General features: G+C 35.3%; 1 protein-coding gene across 2 annotated transcripts in view; it reads left to right on the forward strand.

Moving 5' to 3' along the window:
• LOC141563592 (ecto-ADP-ribosyltransferase 5-like) overlaps positions 1 to 22550 on the forward strand; it is a 35650-nt gene extending 13100 nt beyond the window's left edge. Inside the window, exons 2-4 of one of the 2 annotated variants that reach the window (XM_074304912.1) lie at positions 2132 to 2258; positions 18296 to 18995; positions 21979 to 22550. In XM_074304912.1, coding sequence (XP_074161013.1) covers positions 2196 to 2258; positions 18296 to 18995; positions 21979 to 22085 — 870 coding nt within the window. In that variant the 5' untranslated portion in view covers positions 2132 to 2195 and the 3' untranslated portion in view covers positions 22086 to 22550. The remainder of the gene's footprint in view (positions 1 to 2131; positions 2259 to 18295; positions 18996 to 21978) is intronic. The other variant, XM_074304911.1, reaches the window with a different exon arrangement.
• Positions 22551 to 24571: the final 2021 nt, after the last annotated feature.

Below are 24571 nucleotides of genomic sequence, written 5' to 3' on the forward strand. Positions count from 1 at the left end.
ATAACAGTAAAATTAGATGATGCATGTACTCTCTATGTATACCCAAAACAGAAATACAGTTCTCAAGAGGTTTTTTTTAATATATTTCTACTGTTTATGCTTGTTTCATATTTAAGAGATCAAAAAATTTGAGGTCAAAATTTTGTTTAGCTCTGGTCTTTTTATCAAAAGTAAATGTTTCATTGAATGTCCATCTTCTTCTCTGAAAGAAAATGCTTGGTTTAGCAGGGTAATTTATTCTTGGCTGCATTCTAAGTTCCTTTACCTTTCAGAATATCAGATTCCAGGCCCTTTGATCCTTTAATGGGAAGCTTCTATATCCTGAGTAATCTTTATTGTGGCTCCTCAGTATTTGGATTGTTTCTTCCTAGCTGCTTGTAATATTATTTCCTTGGTCTGATAGTTCTGAAATTTAGCCACAATATTCCTTGGGGTTTTAATTTTGAGGTCTCTTTCAGGTGTTTGGTGAATTCTTTCAATGGCTATTTTTTCATCTGATTCTATGACATCAGGGCAGTTCTCTTTGATGATTTCCTGAAAGATAGTGTCTAGGCTCTTTTTTTCATCATGTTTTTCAGGGAGTTCAATAATCCCTTCATTATCTCTCCTGGATCTATTTTTCAGGTTGGTTATTTTCCCAATTAGGTATTTTACATTTTTTCTTTTTTTTCTTTTTTTCTTTTTTTGTTTTGTTTTGCTTGACTGAATCTTGCTGTCTCATTAAGTTATTCATTTCTATTTGTTCAGTTCTGAGTTTTAGTGAATTACTTTCTTCACTTTCTTTTTTTACTTCTTTTTGTATTTGTCCAATTTGAATTTTTATATGAGTTGTTTTGTTCTGTGGTATTTTTCCATTTCACAACTTCTGGGTTTTTTTAAGGAGTTATTTTCTTTTTCCATTTCAAAAATTCTGTTTTTTTAAGGAATTATTCTCTTTTTCTGTTTCAAAACTTCTGTTTTTCTGGGAGTTGCTTTCTTTCTCCATTTTATCAAAGATATCTTTTAATGAGTTACATGCCTTTTCCAAACCCTGTGGCAAAGTTTTCATTTCCTGTAAAAGACAAAATGGAATGTGGTCACTTGCACAAAGGTTAATTTTATTTGTCAAGGAGAAGGATCATTTCTTTATCTGGGAGGAGAAAAAAGAAGTGACAAAAGGTATCGGAGTGGCAGGAGGTGAGGAGAGGAAAAGAGGATGCTTACATCAAATGTCCTCAATTTCTTGGGTAAAATATGAGGCAAAGTTCTCAACTGAGAGGGTGGAGAAAGTGGGAGCCTTGAGAGATTTGAGGAAGGATGAAAAGGTTTAGAAGAACCACTATATGAAATGGAATAGTGAGTTGATGAGGATAGCATAGTAGGATTGTTCTTCAGCAATAAGGGTCCAATTGAGGCTCTGTAACATAAAGTTGTAGTGGACACAATCAAAATGGTTTCACAATTTTCTTCATCTTTATCTAGCAATGAGTGTATAAGAGAGAAGACAAAGTAATGGTATGAGTGATCCAAGGCTAAAGATTGCCAAGGTATGAGTGATGATTTGATAATAGGAAAAGATACTCAAGAGAAAAGGACAGTGTAGAATTTTACTAGTTCGCCAACAGGTCAAGTTGAGATAAGGAGGAAGGTGTGGCTAATGCAGAGATTTCTACATGGTTGCTTAAAGTGAAGCTATATATGGACATTATTCAAGACCTAACTTCCATAGCACCAGGACATCCATGATACTCTATATAGTCCCTGTCCCTCAAGAAACCTCTATTCCTGTGGAAAGTGGAAAATAAAGCAAGCAATATTATAGACAATATATTCAAAGCATTTTAAAGGTGGCATAAACAACTTGAGTCAGAAAAAATGTTTCACTCATGAGCAGGAACTTGAAACTCTCTAAGGATTTCAAGAAATCAAGTTCATTTCAAGTATGAGACACAGCCTGCAACACAATGTAGGAAATACATCAAGTAAGTCTTTTTTGTCTAGAAGGTAAAATAATGAAAATGAGTCATGTGAAATCAGTACCAAAAGATAAGTTGGAATCAGATAGAGTAGCATTGTAAATAGAAAAGATGTATATATACCAGAAAGATAAAACAGGGGTATTTTTTCAATTTCTCTTTTTTTAATTTCAAAGGTGATATCAAGATTGAAGAAGAAACAACCAGCAATAAGATCTTGGACAGGAACCAAATACCCACATGAAGTACACAATGGTCATCTCCATTGTAGCTGTCCTGATGTTTCAGCTTATTGCATCCCGAGTGAGTAGTCCATGTTACCCACATATACTATGCATCCTTAAAGCCCAGGAGAACAAAATTGGGTGATCCTAGGGTTCAGACACAAAGAAGCCAGGATATTAATATAAGGGACAGAAAATAACACTCATAAGGGGAGGGATAAAGAATCTAGAATGCATCCATCTGGGATTGCCAAGGTTGTTTGGTAAATGAACAGAACAGATCAAGCACCTTTATGTACCTTTTTTAAAGTATCTCAGTGACAAAAAAGGGGGGGAGGGGATGAAGAGTCTCAGTTATTCTTCCTATTCCAAGGATGTGACTGATATGAACCAATTCATAGACATCTGTTAAGTACCTGCTAAGTGTCTTGCACTATGCTAGGCATCAGGATGAAAAGATTTTTTAAAAATGAAAGTAGACTCACTCAAAGTTAATATCTATGGAGGAGATCACAGGTATAGGATTAATTGAAACAAGAAAAATTTAGGTTAGAGGGAAACAAAAATTCAAAGCAGTGAGAATGATTGGATGATAATGCAATTAACCAATGGGAACAAGAGAGTTTCACGACTCACACTTTGCATTTTGTTTGTTGTTTTCTTTTAGTCATGTCAAATTCTTTGAGACCTCCATTTGGGGTTTTCTTGGTAAAGATAATAGTTTGCCATATCTTCCTTTAATTCATTTTATAAAGGAAGAAATTAAAATTAAATAGAATGGCAAATAAGTGATTTGCTCAAGGACATATAGCTAACAAAATATCTGAGGTCAAATTTGAATTCCTGGCTCCAGGTCATCACTCCATTCACCCTACCACCTGGGTGCCTGGTCTTTGCATGGGTCCTAACATAATGTCTCTTTGCTGGAACCAGGGGCAGGATTTTGTTGAATTGCCTATATTTGAATCTGGATCATTTGGATTTGGATTGAAGTCCTGAGTCTTAGTGCTAGTGAAAGAAGCAATGACAGCAGATCTTACAGCTATGAGGGAACAAGGACCCTGGTTAAAGTTCTAGGGTCAAAAAGAGTGCTTGTGGTTACTTACAAACCACTGCACAGTACAGGAGCATAATAAACACATCTCTCTTTAGATCATATCTCTTTAGAAGGGCCAAAAACTTAAAGGTCCCCTGAATTACCTCAAAAACCATGATAAAAAAAAAGTCTAGACACTATTTTTAAGGAAATCATCAAAGAGAACTGCCCTGATGTCATAGAATCAAAAGGTAAAATAGCCATTGAAAGAATTCATCAAACACCTCCTAAAAGAGACCCCAAAATTAAAACTCTAAGGAATATCATGGCTAAATTTCAGATCTATCACACTAAGAAAAAAAATTATAAGCAGCTAGGCAAAAAAAAAAAAAAAAAATTCAAATACTGAGGAGTCACAATAAGGATTACCCAGGATGTGGCAGTTTCCACCTTAAAGAATGGAAGGAGCTGGAATTTGATATTCTGAAAGGCAAAGGAACTTGGAATGTAGTCAAGAATAAAATACCCTACCCTACTGAGCATTTTCTTCCAGTGAAGAAGATAGGCATTAAATGAAACAGGGGAATTCTATTTATTTCTGATGAAAAGCCCAGAGCTAAACAAAAAAATATGACCTCCAAATATAGGATTCAAAAGAAGCATAAAAAGGTAAAAAGACCTCTTGAGCACTGTATTTCTTTTATGGGTATACCTAGAGAGTACATGTATAATTTGATTTTACTGTTATAGTATAAAAAAGGAACTAGAGGTAGAAAGGGGATTGTGCCCGAAAAGGGAAATGTGGAGGTAAAATGAGGGAAATTACACCTCATGAAGAGGGAAAGGAAACCTATTACATTTGAGGGAAAGAAGGGAGGGGGATGAACATTGTGTGAATCTTACTCTCATCAGATTTGGCTAAAAGAGAAAATGTTAGATACATTTGGTTTACAAAGAAACTTCTCTCACCTTAATGAAAAAAAAGGAGGGGAAAGGCCAAAGGAAAGGGGTAGGCTAAACAAAAGGGAAAACAGAAATAGTAGGGGAAAGGTGTAAGAAAGGGAGACGGACTCTAAATGGGGAGGGATTCAAAAGGGGGAGGGCTACTTGAGACAAGTGGTGATCATAAGCTAAATATTGGGAAGGAGGGAAAAAGAAAAAGAAAAGTATAATCCGAGGATAATAAGATCTAACGAAATACAGAATTGGTAATTTTAACTGTAAATGTGAATGGGGTAAATTCTCCCATAAAGCAGAAGCAGATAGCAGACTGGATTAAAAGCCAGAATCTGACAATATGTTGTTGAACAATAAACACATTTACACTCTTTGCAGATGATATAATGGTATACTTAGAGAACCCCAGATATTCTAATAAAAAGTTATTAGAAATAATTCACAACTTTAGCAAAGTTGCTGGATACAAAATAAATCCACATAAATCCTCAGCATTTTTATACATCACCAACAAAATGCAACAGCAAGAGATAAAAAGAGAAATTCCATTCAAAACAAGTGTCAAGAGTATAAAATATTTGTGAATCCATCTACCAAAGAAAAGTCAGGAATTATATGAGCAAAATTACAAAACACTTGCCACAAAAATAAAGTCAGATTTAAATAATTGGAAAGACATTTAGTGCTTGTGGATAGGCTAAATGAATATAATAAAAATGACAATACTCCCCAAACTAATCTATTTCTTTAGTGCTATACCAATCAGACTCCCAAGAAACTATTTTAATGGCCTAGGAAAAAATAACAACAAAATTCATATGGAAGAATAAAAGGTTGAGAATTTCAATGGAACTAATGAAAAAAAAGTCAGAGGAAGGTGGTCTAGGTGTACCTGATCTAAAGCTATATTATAAAGCAGCAGTCACCAAAACCATTTGGTGTTGGCTAAGAAATAGACCAGTGAATCAGTGGAACAGATGAGGTACAAAGGACAAAAAATGGTACAACTATACCAATCTAGTGTTTGACAAACCCAAAGATACCAACATTTGGGATAAAAATTCATTATTTGAAAAAAACTGTTGGGAAAACTGGAAATTAGTATGGCAGAAATTAGATATGGATCCACACTTAACACCATATACCAAAATAAGCTCAAAATGGGTCCATGAATTAGGCATAAAGAATGAGACCATAAATAGATTAGAGGAACAGAGGAGAGTCTACTTCTCAGATCTGTGGAGGAGGAAGGAATTTATGACTAGAGGAGAACTAGAGATCATTATTGATCACAAAATAGAAGATTTTGATTACATCAAACTAAAAAGTTTCTGTACAAACAAAACTAATGCAAACAAGATTAGAAGGGAAGTAACAAATTGGGAAAATATTTTCACAGTTAAAGGTTCTGATAAACACCTCATTTCCAAAATATATAGAGAACTGACCCTAATTTATAAGAAATCAAACCATTCTCCAATTGATAAATGGTCAAAAGATATGAACAGACAATTCTCAGATGATGAAATTGAAACTATATCCACTCATATGAAAGAGTGTTCCAAATCACTACTGATCAGAGAAATGCAAATTAAGACAACTCTGAGATACCACTACACACCTGTCAGATTGGCTAAGATGACAGGAACAAATAATGATGAATGTTGGAGGGGATGTGGGAAAACTGGGACACTAATGCATTGTTAGTGGAGTTGTGAAAGAATCCGGCCATTCTGGAGAGCAATTTGGAACTATGCCCAAAAAGTTATCAAACTGTTCAAACTCTTTGACCCAGAAGTGCTACTACTGGGCTTATATCCCAAAGAAATACTAAAGAAGGGAAAGGGACCTGTATGTGCCAAAATGTTTGTGGCAGCTCTTTTTGTAGTGGCTAGAAACTGGAAGATGAATGGATGTCCATCAATTGGAGAATGGTTGAGTAAATTATGGTATATGAAGGTTATGGAATATTATTGCTCTGTAAGAAATAACCAGCAGAATGAATACAGAGAGGTTTGGAGAGATTTACATGAACTGATGTTGAGTGAAATGAGCAGAACCAGAAGATCACTATACACTTCAACAACAATACTGTATGAAGATATATTCTGATGGAAGTGGATATCTTCAACATAAAGAAGATCCAACTCACTTCCAGTTGATCAATGATGGACAGAAACAACTACACCCAGAGAAGGAACACTGGGAATTGAATGTAAACTGTTAACACTACTGTCTTTCTACCCAGGTTACTTATACCTTCGGAATCCAATTCTTAACGTGCAACAAGAAAATTGGATTCACACACATATATTGTATCTAGGTTATACTGTAATACATGTAATATGTATGGGATTGCCTGTCATCTAGGGGAAGGAGTAGAGGGAGGGAGGGGAAAATTTGGAAAAATGAATACAAGGGATAATGTTATAAAAAAATTACTCATGCATATGTACTGTCAAAAAAAATTTATAATTATAAAATTAATTTTAAAAAAGACAATAAACACATTTAAAGCACAGTGATACATACAGAGTAAAGGTAAAAGGTTGGAGAAGAATCTATTATGTTTCAGGTGATGTTAAAAAAAAAAAAAGCAGGGGTAGCCATTCTGATCTCACATCAACCAAAAGCAAAAATCGATCTAATTCTAAAGGGTACCATAGAAGATATATCAATACTAAATATATATTCATCAAGTGGTATAGCATGGAAATTCCTAAAGGAGAAGTTAAGAGAGCTGCAAGAAGAAATAGCAAAACTATAATAGTTGGAGATCTTAACCTTGCTAGATAAATCAAACCATAAAATAAATAAGAAAGAAGTTAAAGAGATAAATAAAATTCTAGAAAAGTTAAGTATGATAGATCTTTGGAGAAAATTGAATAGAGACAAAATGGAGACTTTCTTCTTAGTAGTTCATGGAACCTATACAAAAATTGACCATATATTAGGACATAAAGACCTCAAAATCAAATGCAGAAAGGCAGAAATAGTAAATACATTTTTTCAGATCACAATGCAATAAAAATTACATTCAATAAATGACTAGAAGAAAAGAGACCAAAAATAAATTGGAAACTAAATAATCTCATCCTAAAGAATGAATGGGTGAAACAGTAAATCATAGACATAATCGATAATTTCATCCAAGAGAATGATAATAATGAGGCAATATACCAAAATTTGTGGGATGCACCCAAAGCAGTAATAATGGAAAATTTTATCTCTCTAGATGCTTACTTGCATAAAATAGAGAAAGAGAAGATAAGTAAATTGGGCTTGCAACTAAAAAAGCTAAAAAAAAAAAAGAGCAAATAAAAAACCCCCAATCAAATACCAAACTTGAAATTCTAAAAATAAAAGGAGAGATAAATAAAATTGAAAGTAAAAAAAACTATTGAATTAATAACTAAAACTAAGGCTTGGTTTTATGAAAAAAACAACAAAATAGGTAAACCTTTAATTAATTTGATTAGAAAAAGGAAAGAGAAAAATCAAATTGTTAGTCTTAAAAATGAAAAGGGACAATTTTCTACCAATGAAGAGGAAATTAGAGCAATAATTAGGAGTTACTTTGCCCAACTTAATGTCAATAAATTTGATAACCTAATTGAAATGGAGGAATACCAACAAAAAGATAGATTGCCCAGATTAACAGAGAAGGAAATAAATTACTTAAATAGTCCCATTTTAGGGGGGAAAAAATAGAACAAACTATTAATCAACTCCCTAAGAAAAACACAGACATGTATACTGATACCTAAACCAGAGAAAGAAAAGTATAGACCAATTCTCCCTAATGAATATTGATGCAAAAATCTTAAATAAAATATTAGCAAAGAGATTAAACATAATCATCCCCAGGATAATATACCCTAACCAAGTAGGATTTATACCAAGAATGCAGGGCTAATTCAATTATTAGGAAAACTATTACCATAATTGACTATATCAATAAACAAATTAACAAATCATATGATTATCTCAATATATGCAGAAAAAGCATTTCATAAAATACAAAAAATGGAGGACCATTCCCAATCAGATCGGGGTGAAACAAGGTTGCCCACTATCACCATTACTATTCAATATTGTATTAGAAATGCTAGCTTTGGCAATAAGAGATGGAAAAGAGATTAAAGGGATTAGAGTAGGTAGTGAGGAAAAGGAATTATCACTCTTTGCAGATATTATGATTGTATAGTTAGAGAACCCCAGAAAATCAACTAAAAAGCCATTAGAAATAATCCACAACTTTAGCAAAGTTGCAGGACACAAAATAAATCCACATAAATCATCAGCATTTTTTATAAAATCACTAACAAAATTCAACAGCAAGAGATACAAGAGAAATTCCATTTAAAATAACCATCACTAGTATAAAATATTTGAGAATCTATCTGCCAAGGGAAAGCCAGGAATTATATGAGCAAAACTACAAAACACTTTCCATACAATAAAGTCAAATCTAAACAATTGGAAAAATATCAGATACTCTTAGATAGGTCGAGCAAATATAATAAAGATGACAATACTATCTAATCTATTTATTTAGTGCAATACCAATGAAACTCCCAAGAAACTATTTTACTGACCTAGAAAAATAACAACAAAATTCATCTGGAAAAACAAAAGGCCAAGAATTTCAAGGGAACTAATAAAAAAAATCAAATGAAGGTGGCTGAGCTATACCAGATCTAAAACTACATTATAAAGCAGAGGTCATCAAAACCATTTGGTACTGGCTAAAAAATACACTAGTTGATCAGTGGAATAGGTTAGATCCACAGGACAAAATAGTAACTATAGCAATCTAGTGTCTGACAAACCCAAAGACCCCAGATTTTAGGATAATAATTTACTATTCAACAAAAACTGCTGGGAAAATTGGGAATTAGTATAGCAGAAACTAGGCATGGACCCACATTTAATACTATATACCAAAATAAGATCAAAATGGGCTCATAATCTAGACATAAAGAATGATATTATAAGTAAATTAGAAGAGCATTGGATAGTTTACCTCTCAGACCTGTGGAGGAGGAAGGAATTTGTGACCAAAGAAGAACTAGAAATCATTGTTGAGCACAAAATAGATAATTTTGATTATATTAAGTTTAAAAGTTTTTGTACAAACATTTCCAAAATATATAGAGAATTGACTCAAATTTATAAGAAATCAAGCCATTCTCCAATTGATAAATAAATGGCCAAAAGATATAAACAGACAATTTTCAGATGAAGAAATTGAAACTACTTGTAGTCATATGAAAAGGTGCTCCAAATCACTATTGATCAGAGAAATGCAAATTAAGACAACTCCAAAATATCACTACATACCTCTCAAATTGGCTAAGATGACAGGAAAAGATAATGATGAAAGTAAAAGGGGATGTGGAAAAACTGCACTGATACATTGTTGGTGGAACTGTGAACAAATCCAACCATTCTGGAGAGTAATTTGGAACTATGCTCAAAAAGTTATCAAAGTGTGCATAGCCTTTGACTCAGCAGTGTTATCCCAAAGAGCTCTTAAAGGAGGGAAAGGGACCCACTTGTGCAAAAATAGTGGCTAGAAACTGAAAATTGAATGGATGCCCATTAATTGGAGAATGGCTGAATAAATTTTGGTATATAAATGTTATGGAATATTATTGTTCTGTAAGAAATGACCAACAGGATGATTTCAGAGAAGCCTGGAGAAACTTACATGAACTTTTGCTAAGTGAAATGAGCAAAACCAGGAAATCATTATACATGGAAACAAGACTATATAATGATCAATTCTGATGGATGTGGCTCTCTTCAACAATGAATTGATTCAGATCAGTTCCAAATGTTCAGTAATTAAGAGAGCCATTGACATCCAGGGAGAGAACTGTGGGAACTGAGTGTAGACCATAACATAACATTTTCACACTTTCACATTTTTGTTATTTGCCTGCTTTTTTGTTTTTCTTCTCAGGTTTTTTTTCTTTCTAGATCCAATTTTTCTCGTGTAGCAAGATAACTGTATGGCTATGTATACATATATTGGAATACCTGCCATCTAAAGGAAGGAGTAGAGGAAAGGAGGGGAAAATTTGGAACAGAAGGTTTTGCAAGGGCCAGTGTTGAAAAATTACCCATGCATATGCTTTGTAAATAAAAAGCTATAATTTAAAAAGAAAAGAAAATGAACAGAAAAAATTATCACCATAAAAAAATTATTACAGGGACAAGGAAGATCAAAACACACACTCAGCAAAGGACAGCAAAGTCAAAACTCCTAGTATCAGTGGAAAATATGAATTAGTCTTAGGCCATGGAAAGGCTCAAAAAGAATTTTGAAAATCAAACAAAAAAGTAAAGGAAAAATTACTAAGAGATGCAAGAAAATCATAGAGTAAAAAAAAAAAAGAAGAAGAATCAATACCATGGTAAATGAAGCACAAAAAAATCTAAAGAAAATAATGCCTTAAAAACAGAATAAGTCAAATTGTAAAAGACACACAAAAACCCAATGAAGAAAAGAATTTAAGAATTATTATTATTCACCTGAAAGCCTTAAACAAAATAAACGAGTCTACACATCATCTTTAAAGAAATTATTAAGTAAAACTTACCTGAGATTCTAGAATCAAAGATTAAATATAGGATAAAATTGAAATTGAAAGAATCCACCCATCACCTCCTCAAAGACATCCCTAAAAGAAAACCCCCATGAATATTAATTTTCCAAATTCCAGACCTCCCAGATCAAGGGAAAAATACTGCAAGCAGTCAAAAAGAAACAATGCAAATATTGTAGAGCCACAGTCAGGATTACACAGGATTTAGTAGTTTCAACATTTAATAATTGGAAGGCTTGAAATATGAAACTCAGTAGGGCAAAAGAGCTAAGATTACAACCAAGAGTTTCCTACTGAGTATAATTCTTCTGAAGAAAAAAATAACTTTTCAATGTAGAGGAATTTCAAGCCTTCCTAATGAAAAGCCTAGAGCTGAATAGAAATTTTGATTTTCAAATATAAGTTGCAAAAGAAGTATAAAAAGGTAAAAAGTAAAGAGAAATCATAAGGGATTCAATACAGTTAAATTGTTTATATTCCTATATAAGAAAATGATATTTATAACTCCTAAAACACTTTCTCATTATTAAAGCACTTAAGAGTATACATAGAAAGCATAGGTGTGAGTTAATTGTAATGATAGGATTATCTTTTTTTTTTAATTAAAATTAAGGTGAAAAAAAGGATTATGCCCTAGGAGAAGTGGAAAGGGAGAGATAGAATGTGATAAATTATCTGACAAAAAAAGGAGGGACCTAAAAGAGATTTTATAGAGGAGATGTAAATGAGGGAAAGAAAAAGGGAAGCATTTGCATCTTATTCTCCTAGGAATTGACTGAAAGAAGGAATAATAACACACTATATTAGATTATCATATAGGAAGTCAGTTGGGAGGAGAGGATAATAGAAAAGAGAGAGCTGATAGAAGGGAAGTCAGTTTGGGGGCCATAAAAGTCAGAAGCAAAACATTTTTGAGAATGGACAGGGTAAAAGAAGAGAGAAAAAGAGGAAAATAAACAGTAGGAAAATAGGAGAGAGGAAAATATATAATTGGTAATCAATACCATAAAAAAAATTTCTTGTGAGTTTTGCTGATAGACTTTATAACTCAAATATACAGAAAACTGCATCAAATTTATAAAAATAAGAGCCATTGTTCAATTGATAAATGATCAAATATTTTTTCAGACAAAGTAATTGCTATCTATTGCAATATAAAAATGCTCTAAATTGTTATTGATTATAAAATTTCAAATTAAAACAACTCTGAGCTACTACCTCACATCTGTCAAATTAGCTAATATGACAGAAAAGGAAAATGACAAATGTTGAAGGGCATATTGGAAAACTAAAACACTAATGTACTATTGCTAAAGTTGTAAACTGATTCAACCTTTCTGAAGAGTATATGGAACTATGCCCCAAAAATGTAAAAGCCATGTATACCCCTTAGCCAAACAATACCACTACTAGTTCTATATCCCAAAAAGATAAAAAGAAAAAAAAAGAAGAAAAAGGACCTATGTGTATACCAGCTTTTTAGTGGTGTCAAAGAATTACAAATTAAGGGGATGTCTATCAATTGGTAAATGGAATGAGCTGTTGTACATGATTGTGATGGAATACTATTGGGCTTTAAGTAATGATGATCAGGATGCTCTCAGAAAAACTTGGAGAGACTTACATGAATTGATACAAAGTGAAAATAGCAAAACTAGGAGAAGATTGTAGACACTAATAGCAATCTACTATGAATAATTTAACTTCTCTTATTCAATGATCTAAGACAATTATGTAGGACTTATGATGAAAAGCATTATCTATCTCTAGAGAAAGAATTGTAGAGTCTGAATGCAGATCAAAGATCTTTTTCTTTCCTTTCTTATTTTTCTTAGGAGTTTTTTTGTATGTATTTTCTCTCACAGAATGGAGAGATAAATATGTTGTATATGACTATACATGTATAACCCATGTCAAATTGCTTTCCTCAAAGAAGGAGAGATACAAATTGTAACTCAAAATTTGAAGGAAAAAAAAGAATATCAAAATTGCTTTTGACATGCAATTGGGGAAAAAAGAAAATATTAAATAAGAAAAAAAGAGTAAGAGAACTTGAGGGGCAATATTAAAAAAGAAGAAGAAAAATGATACACCCGTGGAAACCCCTGGCTTCACTATACAGGCTGTTATTCTGTACAACACCTGGAATTCCAGAATAGATCAATGGTAGAAGAAAGGTCTCAGAACTGTTTGTCTCAATTGGCCATTTAAACGTAATAGTTAAAGACTAGTTAAGGATTATAATACATCACAAAAGTTTCAGAAGGAGAGGAATGTTTTTGTAGATATTAACTTAGTGATAGTTTTAAGTTACCAGTTTTTAAAATCAGTCATTTTTAAATGAAAATATCTTGACCAAAAATCTGTCACCAAATTTTGAGATCATTAAAATAGTCTAATACAGGAGAGAGGAGAACAATGAATAACCTTCATTGTACTATAGTGTTTCCCAATGTACACTTGTACTTATTGTCCTCAGCATTATAGAAGAAAAAAAATTAAGCAAAATAATTGCTAGATAAACCCAAATAGTCTTATTTCAACAAAGGTAAAATTGCTCTGAATAGTGTTCCAATTCTCCAAGTCAAAGTTTTATATTTTTATAGGTTTAAAGAGTAAATGAAATAAGCAATAGTGGGAAAATATCAAGAATGTTATTTTGTTTTGTACTTTCCATGTAATTATGTGATTATCTAAGTTTTATATTCTTAAGCAAGTTGCTTCTTAAAGAATGTATTGATTTCTTAAAAATATGACTGCCATATCAATCCTAATTATCAAGGTTTCTTCAAGATAAAGTTTATCTTGTTCTCTGCAGTGAGAGAAAATTTTGTGTCCAGCCTAGGACTCCTAGTCCTAAATTATTCCTGGGAAGATAGAAAGATCACAGCTCCTCACAGAATCATAAAATTCCAAAGTTGGAATTTGTCTCAGAGATCCATTCCCAGCAAACTCAATATTCCCACCAAGACTAAATGCTGACTTGCATTTAGAAGACCTATGGTGATGAGGAACTCACTGCTTTCAAGGCTCCTGATACTCTGAAAAATACAATTGTTCATCTAGATTAGATAGATGATCTTAGATAGATCAAAATCTTCTGAGACATTCATAGCTAGTTCTTCTATATATCTAGCTTGTGCCATACTATTTTGTACATTAAATATGGACATTGCAAGAAAGATTGATGAAACTATAAGTGAAACCAACAAAGTGATACAGCTGATACATCTCTTTTTTTTCTAATAGGTCTAAGATCTGTTTCCTTCTTTTCTATTAAGGTATTGAACATATGATCAGTCTTAGAACAATACCATTTCTCACTTTTGACAGAAAGCATTGCTACATCAGCTCTAGTGACCACAAATACAGTCTGATTTTCAATTTCAATGTCAAATTCCAACAAGTAACATTGTAAAAATCAAATGTTTCTTTGGTAACTGTTACAAAGTCTCCTCACATATTTCCCTCCCACATAGGATTTGGTATAGAATTGATATTCAATTCTCATGCCATTTGTCCAAGAACCAGAGCCCAAGATATTTTTCCATGTGCCAAACTGCCGGACCAATTCTTGAATGACAAGAATGTGTCCCATGGAGGTTTGTACGTTAAAGGGGCCAACCTGAAGACCCCTTTATGTAGACACACCATTACAATCTTCCCACGTGAATGAGAGTGTCATTATGACAGGGTGTCCCCTGAATGCCTAGTATATATGTCACATGATACTTTGTCCTGTTAGCACTACAAACAGTATGTTTTTCCCCCATGAGACAATCCTAGGCCATAGTGGGCCCATAATGATAGCCCACCCTTTGGCCTCTGTGGCCAATCTTGATTGTGTATAACACACACCCTCACGAGGGTCCCCTCTTATCCCTCAGGACCCTTTTTCATTATACATGGTCTCATTCTTAGGGGGCCTTCTTAATGAAGATGGGATATTTTCTTTGAGAGATTGTCTAGTTTTACTATAGAATTTCATATTCTATTTCAATATTTCGTAGCTGGGTTTAAGTCATTCAATTCAAATTTTAAATAATTTATTGTGTACACTGTTTTATCTATATCTTTCTGAGTGACTCTACTTCCATCTCCTTTTTGTTTTTTGATCAATCTGTTGAAGATCTGATTATTCCTTTTACAATGGCCTGTCCTGTGATGTTGTAAGGAATCCCAAAAATAGCATGTAATTGCTGTAAGAACGGTTTTAATATTTTTGAAGTATAGGAGGGCCCATTATCATAGTCTTGATAGTATGTGGGATACTCATAGAGGCAAAACAGTGAAATAAGTGACTTATTACTTGTGAAGCAGCTTCCCCTTGTTGAGAGGATGTAGCTACAAAGCCTAAATAAGTGTCAACTGTATCATGAATCATGAATGCATGTTTTTCCCATATGTGTAAAATCCATTTGCCATATCTCATTTGGCCTGTCACCTCTGGGGTTAGTCCTCATCCCTACGTGTCTTTGAGAATAGGGTACACATCTTTTTTTCTATGTTTTCTTCATCTTGCCGGGACATCCCCAATAATCTCCGGAGAAATCCTGGCAGACAGATGCCAATGTTCATGTGCTCTTGTTGCTTGTTCTAAAGGGCAAAGAAGGATACCTTATGTAAGCAGACTATCCACTATTTTATCCTTCAAATATAGGTCCCAGCCCATCCATATGACAACAAATGTCCTGTATGTAAAAAAGTATGTAAAATTACCTCTTGTACTTCCTAAAACAATGAGAAGATTGGTTCAGTTTGAGCCTTTATATATGCTGTCTATTCTCTGGACCACTCCAACTGCATGGTGGCTATCTGAAATGATATTGCTATGTTATATAATGGCATACAGCTCATTTTTCTGTGTAGAGGTGTATGGTGCAGTCAGTACATTAGATATGCCCAATTCTGAGGAATATATGGCTGCTTTATTTTATTTACTGGCATCATTGAGCACATTAGAGACTTTAAGTGGATGTGTTTTTGTTTTTGTGGAATTTATATCCATTGCCCCTGTTAGAATGGCAACTGGGTCAGAATTTTTCCTGCTCTTACCTTTCCTAACCCTAACAAAATGGTCCAGGTTTCCTGAGTAGCTATTAAGCAATCCAATCTATTATTGTCTGTTAACCCACATAATTCCAGTTGCTCTTACTAATTGGATAATTCTGAGCAATGTTTGCCTTGCTATTTCAGCTGTCATGTCCAAGTATGGTTCTAGTGAGCTTTTTGTCTTTGAAATATATATATATATCCATTCACAAATATCATTGTTTTGGTGTATAACTTCTGTGGGTTGGACAGGAAGTAAAATAACAGAACCTTGCAACCTTTTTGTGGAAATACTGTCTGAGTGCTTGCTTTTGCTTTTATTTATATTATCTGCTTTATGCTGACAAAAGCTTCAGGAATCCATGTGGTGCTAGAATATAACTAAGGATCGCCCTCAAGCATTTTATACAAAGGAAACATCAGTTGGGTATACAAGCTTGGGGTTTAAGCTATTGAATGTCCCCAATCAATTTTTAGACCAGCTTTAATGTATGTACTTGGTAAGTCTGGAATTCAGACGGTTTCTGATGTACACACCCTGGCTGAAGAGTAAACCTAAATAACTAAAAGGGGGTGTCTTTGAATTTTTTCTGATGATACATACTATTAAACATAACTGTTTTAATTATCTTTCTGTCATTTATAACATTTCCCCAAAATCCTCAGGCTGTGGATGACCATCCACGTAATGGAGGATGACTGCATTGGAATAGTGTTTTCTTATCTTGCTAAAGGCTTTATCAAGATACCATTGACATATGGTAGGGCAGTTTGTCATACCTTGTGGCAATACCTTCCACTGAAATCTCTTCACAGGTCCTTGAAAATTATATGTTGGTGCTGAGAAAGCAAAATTATCCCTGTCCTCAGGGTGAAGAGGGATAGAGTAAAAGCAATCCTTAATATCTGTTATCCATAAAGACCATTCTCTGTGGTTCATGTTTGGGAATAGCAAACCTGCCTGTAAAGAGCCCATATCTTCCAGGACTAAGTTTACTTGTCTCAAATATGTTAACATTCTCCATTTACCAGATTTTTTCTTTGTAACAAATATAGGGGAGTTCCATGGATTGTTAGTTTCCTCAATGTGTCCTAATTCTAATTGTTCTTATACTAATTGATATAGAGCAGCTGGTTTTTTCTTTCATCAGGGGTCATTGCTTTACTCATACTGATATGTTGTAGTCCAAGTCATTTTTTGGAGTGGTGGAAGCCACAGTAACAATGATCCCTCCCAGAAATCTGTGGTAATTTTCATCATTAATTGGTGAAATATGTCTCTACCCCATAAGTTAATATGTAAGACATCTATTATTAAGGAGGGAAATGGTACCTGTCTTTCCATCTTTTTACCAATTTATCAGGATTTGCACAGGCATGGTATCTGCCAATAGGAGGAGACCCAATCCAGTCATGTCAGCAATCAATCCTAGGTGAGAGGCCCTATCGTGGCATCTCTGCTTATGCACAACTGTACTGCGACCCTCAGGCCAACCCCTTTCCCAGTCACACATCACTGATTCTTGCTCAACAAGGGCTTTTCTGCAACTTGGCAGAGAACTTATTGTGCACCAAAGGACAAGGTGGCCTCTATACTCCCTTTCGGCAGGGAACCATGCCTTTCACTGTATTTCTGATATGAGAAGCCAGATATAGTGAGGCATGCCTATAATCCCTGTTACTATGGAGGCTGAGATTGGTGTATTGTCATGTTTGCCTGGAGGTCCTCCAGAAGGGCCTTGGTCTCAGCAGGATAGATACCATGAGAATGAGCAAGAATAGAGTCCAAAGTCTTTATTGCCTCTTACACAGTCTGTCAGTCATAGTCTGACCCAATCTCCTTCTGACTCAGTCTCCTCCAGCAGTCTCACAGTCAGTCAGTCTCAACTAGTCTCCCCCTGAGTCTGACTTTGTACCCAGTTTAAATACCCTATTACAATTACATCATTACAGTATACTGAGTAAGTGTGAACTAGAGAGCCATTACATCACCATAGTAAATACTAAGTATATATGTTAATTACAGAACAATCATCTCATCAATTCTACTGAGTTTACACCTTGTTTCAAGTATACTTCTCCAAAGCTCCATCCTCTACAGTGGATCACTTGAGGTTTAGAGTTCTGAGCTACACTTGTTCTGAAGCCAAAGAGGTGTCTAAAATAAGTACAGCACCAATGTGGTGATCTCATGGGGGAAGCAGGCAGTATCAGACTGCTAAGCTTCAGTGCCAATCAGTAATGAAGTAGTTCCCAATGCATTGCCAGCCTGTATAAGATAGGGAAATCAACTCAAAAAACGAGGGCATTCATCTAGGTCTACTTTGACTGTCATCACCAAGTAGTTCATGTCTCTGATTACTTATTCCATCAGCCATTGTTGTTGTTGAAATGATTTTAAAAATGTAGAAAGTGATAATACTCCGAATGCAATAAAGATTTATTTCTCCTTTACAGGAAACAATGGAATTGCAAAAATTTCCAATGAGCTTTGAACATAATTCTTTTGATGACCAATATATGGGCTGCGAGGAGACCATGAATATAAGGGCAATAGAGCTCTTAAATAAAGAGCGAGCAATAAACCCAAATTTCAACAAAGTTTGGGAAAAAGCAGAAAATCATTGGAAAAATATGTCTCCTGACAAAAAAAGAATGGAGAAGATGTTTGAAATTGCTGTCATTGCTTATACGATGGAAGAATATAAGATGTATCAAACCTTTAATCAAGCAGTGAAAGGATGCTGTGACTCCCTGGAGTCTTATGTGAAAAACTTTACTTTCAAAGCTTTCCATTTCTATCTCACCAGGGCTATTCAAACCCTGAAAGGATCCTGCAGAAATGTTTACAGAGGGATCTCTGTAAAAGTGTACCCTGATGGGACAGGAAAGATGCGCTTTGGCCAATTTGCTTCAACCTCTCTGTACCTAAATGTAGCCAAAGGTTTCTCAGGTAACTTAGGAACCATCTACTATGTGCACACATGTGAGGGAGTTTCCATTGAACATTTATCCAATTATCCTATACAAAAGGAAGTGCTGATCCCCCCATATGAAGAGTTTGATGTCTCCAAGTTTTCTGAAAATTCCAAAGGCATTACAACAGTTCATCTAACTCACAAAAGAAAATCTAGCAAGTATAACTGTGCCTTAATAGGTGAGTTGGGGTCTCGTACAATGTAAAACTTGGGTTGGGCTCTGGAGTAATCAGATTGGAGGTTATAATATAGGTTCTGCCATTTACTACACTGGGGGTCTTGGATCAAAGATAATTAGGTTTCGATTTCTACTCCCAGGACTTATGAGCTTTCTAAGCAGAGGTTGAACAGAATACTCACAGGAGTCAATTCCAAACTAATTCCATTTGAGGAGGAAAAGAAGGAGAAAGAAGAGAAAAAGGAGGAGGACACACAGGTTATAAATAGAAGAACCAGGACTGAAATCCAGCACCTCTGGGCTCCAAATCCAGTGGTCTTGGTACTACAGCACTCTGGACTATGGTGAGATAGTCCCAACAAGTATACCATGTGAGGACTGGGACATTCAGAACTTCTGTTAACTAAAAATTAGTCTCTGGACCTGTTCCTAGAACCAGTTATTCTTGGAGCCTAGCTAGTGATGTTGGTCCAGGAAGATATTCCTATGGACTTGAGTACAAAGAAATGAAGGAGATTGGGCAGTCTCCATTACTAGGAATCATTTTAGAAAAACACAGACCATTTTTGTCTAGAAGGCATGGGTATGATCTAACCTGGAGAGACAAAATCATATCCTCCAATCAAATAGGAAGAAATTATCCCCATGATTCCAGATCTTAAGTTGGTGGTTGTTATCTGTTCTTGAAGAGGACTAAATTGACATCACTATGTTAGAGTCAAGTTTACAGTGAGTCCAACTGTGGCTGATCAGACCAATGTGACTTTGGAATGCTCTGCCACAGGTCAGGCACAAATGGTCCTTACAAACATTTCAGGTGGCTTCACTGACTATGCACATGTTGTGTTTCTTCTAAACTACTTCAATTCAGTTTTGCTCATAGAGCATAGCACTTTTCTAATGAGGGCAATCCATGCTGGGTGGTCCTATGCCAGTGTCTCCCATGTCATAGGTCGATTCTGAAATTCTTTTTTTTTTTGCCTGAGGCAATTGGGATAAAGTGACTTCTTCAGGGTCATACAGCTAGGAAGTATTAAGTGTCTCAGACAAGATTTGAACTTGGGTTCTCCTGACTTCAGGGCAAGTTCTCTATTCACTGTGACACCCTAACTGCCCCTGATTCTAAAATTCTTAAGAGAGACCTTGAGCGTGTCCTTGTGTCACTTTTGCTGACTATTTTGTGAACAATTGTCCTGTGTGAATTTTCCACAAAGTAGTCTTTTTTAGCATTTGGCATTTGAACAGGGTAGCCAGTCCACCAGAACTGTGCTTTCATGCAGTAGAATTTGGATACTTGGCAGTCTAGTTTGAGAAAGAATCTGTGTCTGATATCTTATCCTGCTGGGAGATCTTCAGAATTTTCCTATGGCAACTTAAACGTAAGAGATCCAGTTTCCTGTCATGGCATTGGTATACCCTCCAGGCTTCACAAAAATAAAACAATGAGGTCAGCACAATGCTCTGTCGACCTTCAGTTTGGAAGTCAGTCTAATACCTCTCCTCTCCCACACTTTCCTTTGGAGCCCTCAAACACAGAGCTAGCTCCGGCAATGCATGTGCCAACCTCATTATCAGTGTGTACATTCCTGGAGAGTATTCTGCCAAGGTAAGTGGACTAATCCACAGCATTCAAAACTTCACCATTTGCTCCAACTGATGGCTTTACATATGGATGTTGTGGTGCTGGCTAATGGAGTACCTGTGTTTTTTTAATGTTAATTGTTAGGCCAAAATCAGCACAAGCAGCAGAGAATCAATGCATGTCTTGTGGCATCTCAGCTTTAAAGGCTGCATTGATTGCATAATCAAGTGCAATTGATTGTGATTAAGCAGAGGATAACTGACCACCCTTAGAAGATATTGCTGAGAGAATTCTTAAAAAGAGACAGGACTCAATGCTTCCTGAAGTCCTTCCCAACTCGAAAGTTTTATGGATAAAATAAGTGATATATGGTTACTCTATGACCTAGATGGTCAAGAGGCAGTGCTATCTGGGGAAAACAGTAATATATTAAGAGTCAAAGAAATCTGGGTTCAAATGGAAGCTATGCTATTTCCCACCAGTGTGGTAAGCTATTGTTTCATTTCCCTGGGCCCCCATTTCTTCATCTTTAAAATAAGAGAATTGGATAATCATTTCTAAGATCCCTTCCAGCTCTGAATATGAACCTATAACTTAGATTCTAGTATTCTCATGGACTTCACCTCTGCCTTTATCCTCTCTGCAGACACTTTCATGGCGGTGGAGGGAGATTAAGGGTGATAGGCCACCAGCTATTTTCATGAACAGAAGACACAAGCCCAGTTCTACCAAAAGAGCAATACAGAGTAGACTGGGATGGCCCTGGGATATTGGAACCAATGGGGCATAGAACACAGAATAAGGAGCCTGGCCTTACCCTGTTTGACCAACTCCTTCCTAAAGCTGTGATAGAGCCAGCTACAAAGGCTGGGCTGAGCTGAGCTGAGCTGAGCTGTATTGAGCGTGGGGCTGTCTAAAGCCCAGCTCTAAGAAATTGAAAGAATTTATTTCTGTTTCAGAGGAAGAAAGTAATTAATTTGCTACAATTCCCTGATGAGAATTCTCTCCTTTCTTCTCCATCCTTCTATGGGCCCCATCCATTGGACCTTCAGGGACCCTGTCCCAGTATCCCCAGAAGCACAACAATCCCTCTTCACTCTCCATTATGAACAGAATTGGAGACAAGTTGTCTGCTCAAGAAGCTATGAGAATCACATATAAGCCACACCAGAATAGAATAGGTTTCAATGAGACTACAGATCCTATGAACCAGTGCTCAGCCTAGAATGTCCTCCAAAATAGCCATAACTGTCTGTGGTACACTCTGGTGAGAGGAGATCAGGGATGAGGAAAAGGAAGAAAAGGACAGACCCTGCAATCATCCAGCAATGATAGGAAGGGGACAATGGGAACAAACCTCCAAGGAAAACTAACTCTTGCTCCTATATTCTTTCCTTTACAGCTTCTGCTAATAAGGCAACTGTCCCTGGACAACTTACAACCATCTTATTCTCTGGAGTCTTCATCCTAGTCTTCCAAGCTCATTCCCAGATCTTGACAGGATTCTAGCTACCCTGGGGCCCCATATAGACAATGATATGCCAGTAAATGTCTACTAATTAGCTCTTCCCCATCCCTACCCCATCTGCAAAAAGGAATGTACCCATGGCACACTTTTAAGCATAATCTGTAACATGATTTTTTTCTACCACTTTCCCAAGTCTAGCCTAGCAATAAAAAAATAGTTGATGTACTATTTGCCAATTTCTAAGTGTAAATACTCACACTGAAAATGTAATAATTAGCTTCCTAAGATAGGTTGGAGCTAGTTCTAGACACACATGCATATTAGTCTCTCTCAGCATCATGTCTGCTTATCAATAGGTCAACTAGGACAAGTTAGAGAGCAGGGTAGCTTGAATCTAGTCTTGTCTTTCCCCACAACAATCCATAGACAGTGTTAACATGGAAATATTTTAAAGGCTTCACTTAATCATAAATTGTAAGATCATCAAGTTGAAATAAAAGATAAATGATTTCTAATCATTAGTTGTCTTTTATTATTAAATCCCACTTATTTTCCCACACATATCCACCTATTCAGCTTTCCCTTGTGACAGAGGAAAGCAATCCAAAACACACAGGAAACTCCAAAAGCCCACAGGTTTGACTATGGCTGAGCTTGAGAATAAATTTATTCTAATTTTGCTATGTTCAGTAAGCTATGTGAGAGCAGGATGCTAAGTCTGAATTTGGAGATGCCAAGGCCTTTGCAGTGAAGACCAGAAAAATAGTTTTGGTGCTCATGAGTGGGATACAGAGCAGAGATTTCATTTTTTAGTATTTGGAAACAAATCCCTCAATGCATATCCATACAGTTAAGGAAGGAAAATCCCAAAGGAATTATGACCAAAAATGATAGTTCTTTGTTATTTTGAGTTCAGTAAGTCTCTAGCAGGAGATGAGGGGGATTTTGACTTTCAGACTTTTGGATCATGGTCCATTATTGTACTGATCAGAATTCTAAGTCTTTCAAAGTTGTTTTTATCTACAGTTTTGTTATCATTGCCTAAACTTTCTCCTCTTCTTCTGCTCACTTTTAGTTTCATCAGTTCTTAAAGGTATAAAACCAGTTTCTCTCAAATTATCCACTTCAACATATTTTATTGGACAATAATGTTGTATGACAATTATATGCCACAATTTGTTAGCTATTTCCCAACAGGGTAACACCTTTCCCATTGGAAACTACTATAAAAGAGATATCAACAATATTTTATGTACATTTCGATCTTTTTCCTCTTTCTCTTTGATTTCTTGGGGTTCTAGACCTGATAGAAATATAGCTAGATCTAAGTGTTTGCTAATCCTATTCTGCACATCAAAATCTCTATACATATTCTCATGTCTTTTTACTCAGTAAAAATTTATTAAGCACCCACAATGTGCCAGACATTATGTAAATGCTGGGGATACAAAAAAAGCAAAAGATAATTCCTTTCCTGAAGGAGTTTTATAGCCAATCCTCATTTGCTTCAGTCTCTAACAAAAAAAAAAAAAAAAGGCATCCAAAGATGCAGAAAGTCAAGTAGAATGAAGAGAGAAAAAAACACGGAATTATCTGTTAGGCAATTGCTGGTAAGCTTAATGAGAATAGTTTGATTGAGTGGGGTGATTGGCAGCTGAATTATGAGAAATTGAGAAGTAAATTGGTAGGTGGTATAAAAATGGATATTGGAGAATGACATTGAAAAAGAGAAAAGATATGATGATATCTTGAGACAAACAGGGTTAAATGATTTGCTCAGTGTCAGAGAACTAGTCATTGTTTGAGACTGGATTTGAACTTAGGAAGATGAATCATCCTGATTTCAAATCCATTGCTCTATCCATTATGTCATTTATATGTCTCTATATAAGGGGAAACAAATAGATATAATTCTAGTTGCTATCCTTTCTCTAAGGAGAGCAGTAGCCAGCCTCTGGCACTAATCTCCTGCTTCCCCATGTAGCAGAAGTCAAACTTTTCCTTGCAGAAAGAGGAATGAAAGCAAACTGTAGAGAGTTTCCCATGTTCCTGTGAGCTATATCTAAAAGATCATGTGGGCACACCTCATCTATATGACCAACAACATGACACAATACACCCTTTCAATAATATGATAATAATAATTACAACTATGATTTACACTTTAAGTTTTTCAAATCTCTTAACAAACATCATTATATTAGAACTCAAAACAACTTCCTAAGATGAGTAATACAGGACTAGAGATTATCTGTTTCAGTCATGAAATTTTAAAGATGAATAAAAGGAAGACCAGAGAAGAACAAGGACCAATCCATGTTTGCATGGTTCCTAAGAGATCAACTCCAGATCTTCTGGCTCCAACCTAATTATACATCTCTCCAACACACACATGACACACAACACAAGTTATGGGTACCATATATAAAGTTTAGACAGCAAGCAAGAGGAAGAAGTGTTCTGAACAAAAGGAGAACATTGAGCCTCAAAGATCTAATTTGTTCTCATAAAATCCAGGACTTGCCTG

The sequence above is a fragment of the Sminthopsis crassicaudata genome, chromosome 3 (genome assembly GCF_048593235.1).
Source record: "Sminthopsis crassicaudata isolate SCR6 chromosome 3, ASM4859323v1, whole genome shotgun sequence".
Taxonomy (NCBI): Eukaryota; Metazoa; Chordata; class Mammalia; order Dasyuromorphia; family Dasyuridae; genus Sminthopsis; species Sminthopsis crassicaudata.